This window comes from Narcine bancroftii, chromosome 4 (assembly GCF_036971445.1).
Source record: "Narcine bancroftii isolate sNarBan1 chromosome 4, sNarBan1.hap1, whole genome shotgun sequence".
NCBI lineage: Eukaryota > Metazoa > Chordata > Chondrichthyes > Torpediniformes > Narcinidae > Narcine > Narcine bancroftii.
The window spans coordinates 9,960,883-9,975,918 of record NC_091472.1 but is presented as its reverse complement, the minus strand read 5'-3'; the positions used below and the strand labels follow the sequence as shown (position 1 = coordinate 9,975,918).

The window sequence follows — 15,036 nt, the reverse complement described above, 5'->3', positions numbered from 1 at the left end:
TGAGATGGGACCGGAGAAGGAGTCACCCAGTACTAAGGAGTAACAGAATGCAGATGTGACCTTGTCCACTCAAGATAAGCTTTGCACTAACAAGAATGATGTGCAGCAGGCTAACAGAGAAGGATAGCAACAGTTTATTCATTGGACAATGTCATGGTATGATAATTTACTAAGTACGTATCCTGAGGTATAAAAAAAACACCACTTGCTGATAACGGCAGAGTGCGCCTTCTCCAACTAACACTGTTAGTTGCAAGTGTTACAATCCGGCAATAAAGAACAAAGAACCTTGATTTCGACTCAGTCTGGTGTTTGACTCACTCATTCATGAACAAAGCAGACCTAACACTCGGGAGGGGCCGGCTCAGGATTATAATCCTGGGCAGTTGATTGACAGCCGGCCGGGTGGAGTTTGGTCTATTCAGGTCAGCTGATTGACACCCGGCCAGGTATGGTCTGTCCTCCAGTGATCTTCCTGCTGGTACAGAGATCGCCCCCTGCAGTCGGCTAGTGGTGTATCACCACAACACCATAGGCCTACATTTATGCTGGCCAAAGAACCTACCTTCAGGATGTGGGTGGAAACTGGAGCTACCCATGGAAGTCACTCACACAGTCACAAGGAGAAACTCCACCGGACCTGACAGGAGGACAGGATCAAACCCAGGCATCAAGAGCTGCTCACTGCACCACTACATTGCCCTTAGTCATGCTTTTAAATTTAGACATATATTACAAGCTCCCATTTTAGTAAAATGGGATTATCACAGTAAGGGATAGTATAGACAGAAGGGACCGTTAACATTTCACACAAGCACAAGTCACAGGCCAGCGATAATTCGATACCTTGGAAGAACTGAGGGAAGGTTTGTCACCGTCTGTTCCAAAATTCAATACATTTGCAGAGATATACTGCTGAAAACAGTTTTTTGAAGCAGCTCTTGTGGTCAGCCATTTTTGCGGAATTCAAAGCAAACCATGCTCTGTGAATGACTGGGCCTTTTTGGGGGATTGAACAGTGCCAGGAGAGTCATTTTTGGGAAGCTAAGTACTCATTTTGATTGCGACTAGCAGTGGAGGTCACTTGGAGAGACTGCTTCATTTTAAGTGTGACTAGTAGAGAAGGTCCCTTGAAGAGACCGGTGCCAGGATTTTGGAAGCTTTGTGGAGGCCGCCCAGTTTGAGTCTTGTCTACAAAAGGGCCAGGAGAGTTATGATCACAGCTCATGTGGATGGACATTTCTTCAAAGGCAACGCAAGGAGAATTTGTGAGTCTGTAGTAGCCACAACTCCAGTCTTTCCCATCAGTTCATCATTAATTGTGGGCATCAAATTTCAAAGGCCTGCGCTTCAACACTGAATTTAAAAGACTGAACTCTGAAGAAACTTTCTAGATTTTGGCCTGGACTGTAATAGCTTGGGTATATAACTCATCACTCACACACACACACACACACACACACACCAAAGAAATAGGCCCTTCTGGCCCAGACGCCCGTGCCGCCCAAATACACCCAATTAAACAACCCCTATATGTTTTCGAGGGTGGAAGGAAACTAAAGCACCTGGAGGAAAACCACACAGACATAGGGAGAGCGCACAAACTCCTTACAAAGAGTGCCAGTGCAGCCTTAAGAACTGATGGGAAGCGGCTCTTGAGAGGATGGATAGGCTGGAGTAGGAGTAGGAGGCTGAGGCCTTTTAAAGATTCACTAACTCACAGGGAGCATGGACCATGCTCATAGCCATTTTCAAACAGTAGACCTGTGATAGTACAGATCTATCACCAATGTACATAGTGTATATAGTTACTGTATCTAGACTGTGCTTACAGCGATTGGCTGAGAGCTAAGCCACGCCTATTGTCTGGGCCTTAAAGGGTTGTGTCCCTAGCCAGGTCGGATCATTCCAGACTGGTCGACCACCTGTGAAGAGCTCCTGTCTTTTGCTAATAAAAGCCTTGGTTTGGATCAACAAGTCTTTGATTCTTTCAACGAGCTCTACAAGACCATACTAGAGGACAGGGGTCTGGGGTGAGAGGGACTTGGGGGGGGTGGGGGTGTGGCAATCTGTTCATTCAGAGGATGTCCGCATCTGGAACAAGCTGCCAGAGGAAACTGGAAGCAGGTACAATTACAATCTTCAGCATACAGAAGACTCCAAAGCCAAGGAGCTGATTGTTAACTTCAGGAAGGGAAAATCAGATGTGCTCGATCCGGTATCTATGTCTGTACATCTACGGGAAACGCTGCCATCGGAGAACAGCAGCAATCATGAAGGATCCACACTACCCAGCACACGCTCTGTTCTTGCTGCTGCCATCAGGAAAGAGGTATGTGTGCCACAAGACTCACACCACCAGGTTCAGGAACTACCCCTCCACCATCAGACTCCTCAATTGGTGGGGAGTCACGTGATGGAGTAGTGGCTGGTCGAGTGGAACCAGCCCTCTCCAGAGAAAAGAAAAGAAATGTGTGAAAAAACAGAGCTCAATAAACATAAAATACAGGAAGAGAAAGATAAAGTGACAGAGAAGAGACAGAAGATGGGACCCAAAAGAGAAAAGTAAGAATAACAGAGAAAAGGGAAGAAGGAAAATCACTGGAGAAGAAAGAAGAAGGCCTTACCTGCACATCGGAGCCGAGAGCCACCGTGGAGAGGAGCGGCCAATCTCTGGTGTCCTCCTGACCGGCGGACTTCAAAAATGGCTCTCAGAGCCAAGAAGAGGTGCGCAACTGCGCCTGTGCGAAGAGGTGCGCATGTGTAGTGCACAAGTAAAAGAAAAGGTTAACGCTGGCGGGAGGGGGGCTCAGCTGAGGAGCAGCCAGCTGCAGAGCGGCCAGCTGAGAGACGTCCAGTATTAGGGCATTCGGCTGGGGGAAGTAAGCAAGAAAGAAGAAAAGAAGAGTGGTGAGAAAGAGAATGAAAGGCTGGAAGAGGGTGAGCGGCAATGCAGCGACCGGCAGGTGGATGGCCTGCGGTAGGGGGCCCAGCGATGGGTCGGCCTGCAGCAGGGGGCCCAGCGGCAGGTCAACCTGCAGCGGGAGGCCCAACAACGGGTCAACCTGCAGCAGGAGGCCCAACAGCAGGAGACACAGCAGCTGGAGGCCCAGCAAGGATACAGAAGCAGCTCACCAGAGAAGGATGAAGATACATAGATAAAGAGAAGAGAAGAAGACAACACAGACATAGATACAGACACAGAAGAAGAGAAGGAAAAAGATCAAGAATTTCAAAGGAAAGAAGAAGCTAAAATAGAAGGACAAAATTTAGATAAAGCCTTTTTCAAAGAACAAATGAGGTCATTAAAAGAATGGCTATCGTTAGAATTTAGTTCAATCAAAAGAAAAATGAAAAGAGCTGAAGACAAAATGCAAAGCTTAGAGTTGGTCATGACTGAAATAGGGAAGGGAGTAGAAAATGTGGAGGAACGAAAAGTTGCTGTAGAAATGGAGATAAATGATTAGGGTAGAGGGAGGGCATCCTACTCACATCAGAATGTGGGGTCCAGCCCCGAGAGTACATGTCCATACTTAAGACCGCAGCCTCCATTGTCTTTGCGATCCGGATTACGTCCTCTAGGTTTTCTCCCCCGTGCTCTAGCAGGCGCTGCCTCACCTCATTCGATCGAACCCCGGCCACATAGTCATCCCATATAACCATATACAGCACAGAACAGGCTAGTTTGGCCCTACTAGTCCATGCCGGAACAAATCCCCACCCTCCTAGTCCCACTGACCAGCGCCCAGTCCATACCCTTCCAGTCCTCTCCTATCCATGTAACTATTCAGTCTTTCCTTAAATGTAACCAATGATCCCGCCTCAACCAGGTCTGTCGGAATCTCATTCCACATCCCCACCACCCTTTGCGTAAAGAAATTTCCCCTCGTGTTCCCCTCATAATTTTCCCCCTTCAATCTTACACCATGCCCTCTAGTTTGAATCTCCCCCACTCTTAATTGAAAAAGCCTATCCACATTTACTCTGTCTCTCCCTTTTAAAATCTTAAACACCTCGATCAAGTCCCCCCTCAATCTTCTACGCTCCAGAGAAAAAAGCCCTAGTCTGCATAACCTTTCCCTGTAACTCAAACCTTGAAATCCTGTCAACATTCTCGTGAACCTTCTCTGCACTCTCTCTATTTTGTTTATATCTTTCCTATAATTTGGTGACCAAAACTGTACACAGTACTCCAAATTTGGCCTCACCAAATGAGATCGTCTGTGGTCTCCGCAGCAGTTCTGTCTGTGCAGGCACAGTCCCTGCCCAGTGCCCTTAGTGCCTGAATATAAGCTTTACAGGACTCACCGGGCTGTTGCCTCCTTGTAGCAAGTTTGTACCGAGCATAGACCCTGTTCACTGGTCGCTCGTAGAGCGATTTCAGCACCTTCATGGCTGCGGCGTAAGTGGTCGCGTCCTGGACACTCTGGTAGACTCTCAGGGACACCATAGTCATCAATATTAGTAGTTGATGGCTGTCCTCTACCACGGCAGGATCAGAGAGCTGTAAGTATGTTTCAAAGCACCTCACCCAGTGCTTAAAGTCATTCAAGGCTGTAGCTGACTGTGGGACGATGTCGAGGCGTTCCACCTGTAGCATACGCTCCATCCCATCAAAATTCTTTTAGTTAATAAAATTGAAATGCGCGTCGAAAGAACCAAAGACTTGATGATCCAAACCAAGGCTTTTATTAACTAAAAGACTGGAGCATATCACAAGTAGGTCGACCAGTCCAGAATGACTTGGTCTGGCTAGGAGCAATCCTTTAAGACCTGCCAGTAGGTGTGGCTACACTCTCAGCCAATCACAGTCATCCTACACTACAATCTGTACATAGACACATTGGTGATAGAATCTGTACTATCACAACGTGGAAATACATCTCTCCCGGCAGAATTAATTAAAACCTGATCGAAAAAAGAATTAAATTTTTTTTAAACATAAGAGCTTTGTGATTTGTCCATTAATCGATATTCGATGGCTACAAAAAAAAGGGAAAACACAAGAAATTAAGAAAACGACTACTAAAGAGGTCAGTATTGCTGAAGAAGTTGGGCCTACCTTGATGATGGATCCTTGGGGTCAAGATCCTCTTCCTCCCAGAGCGATCCGTGCTGCGACGGTAAGGATCGATGTGACTCCTGCACCATCCCTCCGGGGAGCCAGTGAAGATGGCACTGGAGTCCAGAAGAAGATGATCCCGAGTTGCATACTTCGTAGGAAGGTTCACACACATGCATAATGGAGTAGCTTGTTTCCCTAAGGGGAACAATAGAACCAACAAAATCTCTGGTTACTAGCATTGCTAGGTCAGACCCACATTTACCCATGGCTTCAGTTAGGTATTGATCAGTCAAGTGATTCAGAGGGACTAAAAGAAGATGATCAAGATTCAGAGAAGGAAGAATTGGAGGGACCAGGAGCAGAATATGAAATGGAAGAAGACCAACTGATTCAAGGGATTGAAGGAATACATTTTAACTACCCTGAAGGTGAAATTAAAGGTATGGAAGCTCATCAACAAACTTCTATTATTAACAATCAAACGCAGTTTATGTGTAAACATATGGACATGCAATTTGTATCTGTCAGAACTGTTGCCAAAGTACAATTTGAATATGTTAAAAGTGAAATGAGAAATATTAAAAAGGAAATGGCAAAATATACAGAACCTGCTGGCAAAGTTAAAATTCAAGTCCATGAAAATTGAAGATGATATTCAAGATTATCGCTATGGAGTTGAGCAAAGTAGAAATACAGTCAATAAAATAGAAGATTTGCATGGGATGTGCCAAGGAAGAACTTTCCCAAAAGATTGATGAGTTGAAAAGTCACAGCCGTAGGAATAATGTGAAGATTGTAAGGTTGCCTGACGGTTTTGAAGGCTCTAATCCAATACAACTTTTTTAAAAAAGGATTCCAGAAATTCTGGGTTCTGATAATTTTCCAAATGGACTTGAGCTGGACAGAGCACATAGGGCTAATAGGGAAAAAAAAAACATTTCCAGGACAAGCGCCACGCTCGATTTTGATTAGATGTGTACGTTATCAAGATAAAGAACTGAAATTAAGATTGGCGGACCAAAATGCACAAAAACTTTAAGGTCCATTAGTGGTGGCAAAGAGTAAGGTTTTTTTTTTAATGTGTCAATTGTGAAAAGAAGAAAGGAGTTTAATCCTGCAAAATCTGTCTTTTGGTAAAAGGGATATAAATTTGCTTTTCGATACCCAGCCAACACTTAAAGTGTTTTCTGGAGAAAATCAATTACGTTTCTTTACTGAAAATTAAACAAGATCAACATATGGGATGTTCAGAATCAAACTACTCAGCAACATTTGGCAGATTGACCTGAGAAAGAGAAAACTGAACAATGACAGAACAGCAAGAGTTGGTTGCAATTGATGACGAACAAGTGAATAAAGATCTCGAAGAAGCTTTTTAAACTTATAAATGAACTGTTTGATTGAAGTAATCTATATTCTGTCAGGGGGTGGCGGACTTTTGTCTTCTCCTTCCATAGCTGTGTGTCACTTTGTGGCGCAGGCCACTTCCCGTACAGTAGAGGGAAGTAGTATTGATCTTTATCGGTATTTTTTTTGGGGGGGGAGGGTTTCAGGGTTTTTTTTACAGTAACAATATTAATATTTGGGGAGAATTTATAAGATTTAGAGTAGGTCGCATACGTACACACATTTTAAAACAGATCTTATTTGAAATACTGAAGAATTCACATTGCAGGATCTCTGGAGAATGTAAGCACCTTTCACAAGTAGGTGTTAATTGAACTGATGTCATAAAATACTTGACCATTGTCTTGTTGGAGTCATGCTGTCTATCAGTACCCTTTTTGCAAAGTGTTTTTTACCTAAGATAACAATAGATGGAACAGAAGAAAGAACTCCTGTTGTTTGCTGGAGAAGGTGGGGGTTTTGCAAGACATGAGCCTCATGCTCTCTTTGGAATTTCAGTTGGAAAAGAGAGAGAGTTGAGTTAACAGGTCAGTCAGTCAGTCAGTGTGTGGGACACTGACAAGGAACTGAAAAGTGCAACCCAGGGAAAACTGTTTGAAACTGATGAAAGCAAGTTCCAAAGCAGTAGATGGCTGGAAGTACTATCTATCTGATGTTTCTCTTATAATAGAGGAAGGAATGGAATTCTGTGGTAGCTTGAAGAAAGAGGTTACCATCTAGAAGACCCTGATGGGGCACATTTCATCAGCGAGACCCTGAGGTGACTAGTGGTGGTACCTCAGTTGTGGAAATCCTGGAGCAACAAATATCTCTCTCTGCAAGCCCTACAAGAACCTTCCTGAGTGGTAAACATTTACCTTTCAAGCACCAAGCCTGGTGAACCTTATATATGTTAAATTCTATGCACAGTAAGGTGATTGCCTCCAACCAGAGAACTTGGAAGAAGGAGAAGTGAGATTGAACTGTGAAACAAAGAACTTTTCTTGAATTTACACACACATTACATACACATGAGCTTAGAATTAGAAGGGGGTAATTTGGGTTAGTATAGAGTATAGTATAAGTATAGAGATGGGTTCAAGTTTGATTCTATTTTTGGACTCAGTAGAATTTCTGGTGTATTTTTGTTGAATGACAACATTGTCTGACTGGCTTAATGCAACCTAGATTGTATACCTAAAATGGATGAGAGGGGGGGTGGGGGGGTGGCTTGGGAGGAGGGAGGGGGGGGAGAAAAAGTCACTGTATATGTGTGAAACAGAAAAAGTGTATATCATGGCTAATGTGATTTATGGTGTGAAAAATAAAAAATTTAAAAAAAAAAAGTTTGATTCTATTTTCATGTTTGAAGTTGATTAAAAATAAATTTTGTTTTGAAAGCCACTTGTCTTGGTGAATGTCTGTTGCTGCTGGGTTTTGGGGTCCTTTGGGCTCGTAACATTACTCTTTTTTCTTTTTGCTCAGAAATGTTAAATTTAATTGAAAGTTTATGTGCAATGGGGGTTCAGCAGGATGGGAGTTCTTTAACTTTTAAACTTAAGAAATGGCAGATAATAATGTATTAAAATGTGTAAGCTTAAATATAAATGGGCTTAATAATGAATTAAGAGGAAAAAATAAGTTTTGGCATATATTAAAAAATTGAAAGTTGATATTGCTTTTATGCAAGAAACACCCCTAAATGAAAAAGAACATCAAAAATTTAAAAGAAATTGGATAGGTCAAGTGGTAGGTTCTTCGTTTAATTCTAAAGCAAGAGGAATTGCTATTTTGATTATATTAAGAATCTCAGGGTTGTATGTAATATCAGGTATGCATTCTGACAATAAACCCAACATCTAAGGATAGGAATGGATTAGGAGCATCAGAACCAAATGAGAGCAAGCAGGACTAGCCCAGACTAGCCCGCATGCATTCCTGAGATTTAAATGGATGTTAATCAGCAGGGGTGAGTTGGGCCAAAGGGCCTGATTTGTGCTATGATCCATGACAGCTGATTGCAATCTCTCTCTACAAACAGCTCCTGGGCCAAGCTGCTGAGTGGAAGCTGCAGACCAACCTCATGAAGGAACAAGAAACGCTGCTCAAGACCCAGGTTGTTCCACTCTCGATGTTAGCATGCGGGTGTTTCTTCACATTTGCATGGTGTGCCAGCTTTGGTTCCGCTGCCAACTTGCTGCTTCAGAGTCCTTGCATGAGAAGATACAGCTCCTTCTCTAAATGCACTAAGTTCTAACATAAGCTTGCTGTATTAACCTGTTACTTGTTTCAAGTAGTATTTATTGGTGTTTGATTAGGAAAAACTCAGCAGGACCCTACAAACAGCAATGAGATGGACGCAAAGACCCTAAGAAATAGGAGCAGAGAGAGGCCATTCAGCCCATTGGGTCTGCCTGGCCTTCTCCCCATAACCTTTGATGCCCTGGCTATCAAGAACCTATCAATCTCTGCCTTAAACACAGCCAATGACTTGGCCTCCACAGCTGCCGGCGGCAACAAATTCCATAGATTCACCACATTCCTTTAGGTCTAAGCAGACACCCTTCAATCCTGAAGTTGTGCCGTGGGCGGCTGAGGGAAGTCAAGTCATTGGGTGCATTAAAGCCAGAGATTGATTGGTATTTGAATAGTCAGGGCATCAAAGGTGATGGGGTTGAATGGGGCTGAGTATTTGATCATTAGGATCGTGATGGTATTTCCTGTTGATTAGTAGTGTGTTTGTATTGAACGATCATTGGGACTGTTCTCGTAATAACCGATCATCGGGCGAGTGTCTGTACTTACTGATGCACTGTAGTGTGTCGGCATTTACCAATCATAGGGAGTATGTTGGTATTTACTAAAATTTGATTTATTAAAACCAGATCAAGTTCAAATTCAAGTTTATTACCTCTTGACAGTGCATACACAACCAGGCGAAACAGCTTTTCTCTGGACCATGGGCCAAATGGCCTACTTGGGTTCCTATATCTTGTGGTCTATGGTCTTAAATGCAATGGTTATTGGTATCTGAAGCCACCTGAATAGCCAGGGCATTAAAGGTTATGGGGAAAAGGCAGGGGAGCAGGTCTGAGTGGGAGAATGGGTCAGTTCTTTTTCACTGTCCTGTTTATCCCAAGAACATTAAGACTAATAAATTTTAGCGTTCTATCCATATTGATTTTTTTAAACAAATATTGTTTAACAATAAACCCTTTTTGATTGGCGGAGGAGACTCGAGGGGCCAAATGGCCTACTTCTGCTCCTATATCTCATGGCCTTCTTTCAGCAAACGGCTACCAGGGTTAGCCCAACCATAACAATACTCCAGCACCAAAGATTTGTCTCCACTGTAATAATATCACATTATTTTTGCGGTAACTGCATATTTAAATTTAAATTTAGACATCCAGCAATTTCGGCCCACAAGTCCGTGCTGCCCATTTGACCTCAAACCCCCTGGACATTTTGAAGGCTGGGAGGAAACCGGAGCCTCCGGGGAAAACACACTCAGATTCAGGGAGAACGTACAAACTCCTTACAGACGACGCAGGATTCGAACCCTAGTCCCAATCATTGGTGCTGTAACAGCATTGCACTAATCACTGGGCTAGCAATGCTGAGATGAATAAAATAATTTAATCTTCATTTTTAATTTATTATTATTTTTCTCTCTCTTGTGTAGCATTTTAATTGATACTTCCTGCATGTTAGCATCTGCACATTGTGCCGTGACAATAAACTCTCATTCATTCTTTCAAGAGAGGGCCATGGGATTATTGGTGCCACTGAGGCAGCAGATGGAGCCTCGATTTAACATTTCATTCTGTGAACAACATCCCCAGCAGTGCAGCACTCCCTCAGTACTGCAAGAGAAATGTCAACCTGGGCAGCGCACATCCTCCAGAGAGCCAGCCAAAGCAATCTCCACATCACAGCTCTCGTCTCCAGGCCTGACGTCTGCCCTCCTTTCTGTTTCCAGCTTAAGCTGTACTCGGAGAAGTTTGAGGAGTTCCAGAGGACGCTGGCAAAAAGCAATGAGACTTTCGGCAGCTTCAAGCAAGACATGGAAAAGGTCAGTAACAGGGACGGAAACGACCCCCACCCCTCAGTAAGTTCTCACCTCTCCTGTGTCTTATCCATAGCCAATTAACACCTTTTATCTGTTGGTCTGTACTTCTCCCCTGCCTTTTTTTTCCTTCTCCCCAGCCTTTTAATTCAGGCGCCTGCATACTTTTTACTCACACCTTGACAAAGGGCTCAGATCTGAAACGTCAGTCTTACAGTATATCTTTACCTCCTGTGGTTGCTGCGACACTGCTAAGTTCCTCCAGCATTTCTACATTTTTATGAGTTCAAACCCTATTACATCAGTCGAGGAAATTAACTTCAAGTAACTGAATACACCTAAAATAGGATTGTTGTAAAAATTCATCTGGTTCTCAATGTATCCATACCCATTCTGACCACAATGCGATTACTCCATGGGTCAGGGATGATATGACATAGACATGGACCAGACAAGTGTTATACTAATACAGGACTTTGATTAACAGACTGGTGCCTTTGCGCAGGTAAAGATATACTGTATGACTGCGCTTTGTAGTGCAGCCCTAAGGGTCTCTGATTGTTGTAGAGCGGCATTAAAGGTTAGGCCCAGGGTGTCCAGTAAGGGTTGTCTGATGTATTCCGACTCCAATCCATTTATGAATGCATCCAACGTTAAGGATTCTCGGTGGATTTCGGCCGTGACAGTAACGCAGGCACAGGCTTTGGACAGCCCTTTTAGTGCGAGCGTTAAAGGATCTTCGTTCTCTCCAGCTTTTTGTCTTCAAATGTGAAGTTGATGTCATGCAAGCAAAGTATTTTGTGGCATGTCATAATAGGTTTGGAGGAGAGTCATTGCATTCTGGTACATGGCTGTCTCCCTAACCACGGAGTCAGGCCCTTCTCCAAAGAGGACCACAAGATGGTCCATCGTCGCCGCGTCTTGCACAACATTGTTCACTCGCATGGACGCTTCAAAACACTGGAGCCAGTGATGAAAATTTTCTCCAACTCGGGTGGCATCTTGATCTATCTTGAGTCCTCCAGGTTTCAGGGAATCCATGATTGAGAGTCTGTTAATAAAATTGATATGCCATAGATATGGACCAGACAAGTGTTATTCTAATACAGGGCTTTTATTAACAGACTCTCAGCCACCACTATACTGGCCAGTGGGAAAGCATCTCCATCTGTTATACCAGTCGGGTGCAGCATCTCTACAGCCAAAGCCAATAGCAAGCAACTCCATACATGAGAAGCAGTCAGTATAATACACCCCGCACCCCCCACCATTACTTCATCACAGGTACAATTAAGAATGGACAGTGGCATCCATGTCTGGTTAGTGAATTAAAAACAATCAGTTGGTTTGATTTATTAAAGCCAGATCAAGTTCAAATTCAAGTTTATTATCACCTGACTGTAAATGCACAACCAGATGAAACAGTGTTTCTCTGGACTTCGGTGAACACACATACACCCACAATACACAACACAACAATCACATATTGACGTAAAGATATAACTTGAAATAAATATATATAAATATTTTGGGATGATTTACTCATTTACAGGGATACCGTTCAACAATTTCACTGCCTGTGGGAAGAAGCAATTTCCCAGCCTGGTATCCATGATTTTGATGCTCCTGTACCTACTTCCTGATGGTAAAACATTGTGTGCTGGATGGAAAGGGTCCGTAATTATTAGTTTGAGCTCTACTGTGCTGGAATGTCCTGAAGTAAGAAGAGAACCCGCTCAGCAGGGCATACGCATCTATGGTCAGGGAGGAACAAGGGAACAGATACATAATTCCCCAAAAGTGGCATCACAGATATATTTGTGATGGCTAATTCTTGATACTTGTTTGACCATAAAATTAAAATAAAATATTCAAAAGAAGTAATTCACAAGAAAGAGCGAAAACTTGGGAAAAGTAGTAGCAGGATGGGGACTCCGTTCTAAGGGGGAGAATGGCATCCGGAGAGGAATGTCTATAAAGGATGGTGCTAAAGGAAGGGGTTCTTCTTCCTCGAGAGGTCTGTGGGCTTGTTTCGTGGGCTTTCGTAGTTTCCTGTTTATGTCACTGTCAGGGCAGGGACATTGTATGTGTTTTTCAAGGGGAAGGATCACTATTATTTAAACAATCAAAAAGGGTTTATTGTTAAACAATATTTGTTTAAAAAAATCAATATGGATAGAACGCTAAAATTTATTAGTCTTAATGTTCTTGGGATAAACAGGACAGTGAAAAAGAAGCAGGTCTTGGCACATCTAAAAAAATTGAAGCCAGATAGAGTCTTTCTACAAGAAAAGCATCTTACCAAATCGGAGCATGCTAAACTAAAAAGAGGATGGGTGGGACAAGTAATATCGTCTTCGTTTGGCTCAAAACCAAGAGAAGTAGTGATTCTATTTAACAAATATATACCGATAATATTAGAAGGGACACTGACAAAGCCAGAAGATTTGTAATGGCACATTGTAAAATTTACACAGAATCATGGACATTTATGAACATCTATGCAACAAATTATGATGATGAAGCCTTTATGAAGGATATCTTTTTAAAAAACAGCAGAGGGAAGACAAAATATTCTGGTTGGAGGACACTTCAATTTCTGTCTAGATTCCATGCTGGATAAATCAGCCAGAACGGTAACAAGGGCAAAAACTGCAAAAACCACACTATCATTTATGAAGGATTAAATTTGATTGATATATGGAGGCAGCTTAACCCCGTAGAAAGAGATTACTCATTGTCACATTGTTGAAAAGGACAGACTTTTGTGAGTTTATTAAGAGGCGGATAGAACTATTTCGTGAAACTAACCTTGTGTCTACTGAAAATTAGCTTTTTTATATGGGACACGTGTCAAGCTTATCTAAGACAAATTATTTCCTATAAAAAAATCTTAAGGGAGAATATGCTACAGAGCTGGATGGTCCAGAGAAAGATATAACGTAATTCAAAAAAGAATATCAGAGAACAGGGTCACAAGAAAATATAGACTGTTAGAGAATTTTAAAAATGAAATATAACACATTACAAGCATATAGAATGGAAAAAAAATATTAAAAATCAAACTAAAATATTATGAATTAGGGGAACGGGTCCATAAAGTTTTATTTTGTCAGTTAAAGGCAGAGGAGTTATCTAGAATGATAAATGCAATAAAAACAGAGACCAATATTCTAACATATTGTGGCAACACACATTCTTATAGCGGCAATCCAGCCCCGCTTGTCACGTGTGGTCAGTGGGGCAGCCGTGGCAAGGATGGCATCGTGGGACCATGTATTCCAGTCCAGGCCGGAAGGTCATGTACGTGCTTGTGTCATCGGGATGTTGGGGGCGGAACAGAATAAGGCTTAAAGGCTGCAGCGCAAGATTCAAATAAAGGCAGTGGTGATACTGGAGCTCTCAGCCTGTTGCCTAAGTCCTTCACTGCGCTCACTCACCACGCGCTACAATGGTAACCCCGATGGGTCTCCACGTCCTGAAGACTCGACACAATGGAACCAGCAGCTATAGGTAAAGTTGCATTGAAGCTGCCAACTTTCTGGACGAACAATTCCCGCACTTGATTCGGCCAAGTAGAGGCCCAGTTCCAGATCAAACAGATGACCTCTGATTCGACGAGATACTTCTACATCGTCAACTCGCTCGACCAGGAATCCGCCTCATGAGTTGATTACCTCATTCAAACGCCTCCAGAGGAAGGTAAATACATGGCTCTGAAAAACCTCCTCATTAGCACTCACGATGCGAATGGGCAGCCAGGCTCCTGCACTTGAATGGCCTGAGTGATAGAACCCCCTCTGCCCTCACGGACGAGATGCTCACACTGGCGGAAGGGCACATGCCCTGCCTCATGTTTGAGTAAGCGTTCCTCAAGCAGATGCCCGAGGGCATCAGGCTCCTCTTGGCCGATGCGAACTTCAGCGGCCCCAGCAAGTTTGCGGCGCATGCAGATGTTCTCTACCATTCGAAACGCGAAGCCATAGACTCCGTCAATTGTGTCTCATGGCCACCACCGAAGACAACGTCCAAGTCTAGTCCACCACGTGACCAGGCCCCATCCCATCAGAGGACGGAGAGGCCCGATTCCAAAAGTGTTTCTATCACCAACTTTGGGGGAATGGGCGTACGCCCGCAGACGCCGCCCGCCATGTTCGTTCACAGGAAATTATGTGGCTGCAGCGGCTGCCCAACCAAATAGCCTTCTCCATGTCTAGGATAGCATTTCAGGCCGCAAGTTCCTGGTGGACACGGGAGCAGAGATTAGCGTCATATCCCCTATGGCACTCGAGATGCACACAAGACCACATGGATAACCCTTCAGGCTACCAATAACACCGCCAACTGAACCCTTAGAAGAAGACAGATTCCGGTATGTTTCAGCAACAACATGTTCTAATAGTCCTTCACCCTCGCTTCCGTGGACAAACCCCTGCTTGACGCACATTTCTTCCAGGCCCACTGTCTACTCGCTGTCTACTCATCCAGGGCCAGTGACTAGTCCATGCTCAGACTT

General features: G+C 43.5%; 2 protein-coding genes across 4 annotated transcripts in view; one reads left to right on the top strand and one right to left on the bottom strand.

The window, feature by feature from the left end:
- Positions 1-15,036, top strand: part of txlnba (taxilin beta a) — a 59,832-nt gene that overhangs the window by 32,730 nt on the left and 12,066 nt on the right. For all 3 annotated transcript variants that reach the window (XM_069930748.1, XM_069930749.1, XM_069930750.1), the window contains 2 exons: positions 8,493-8,567; positions 10,434-10,526. In XM_069930748.1, coding sequence (XP_069786849.1) covers positions 8,493-8,567; positions 10,434-10,526 — 168 coding nt within the window. The remainder of the gene's footprint in view (positions 1-8,492; positions 8,568-10,433; positions 10,527-15,036) is intronic.
- The window catches only part of heca (hdc homolog, cell cycle regulator), a 91,845-nt gene continuing 81,966 nt past the window's right edge, over positions 5,158-15,036 (bottom strand). Inside the window, exon 5 of the transcript XR_011355537.1 lies at positions 5,158-5,260. The gene's annotated coding sequence lies outside the window, so the exon portion shown is untranslated. The remainder of the gene's footprint in view (positions 5,261-15,036) is intronic.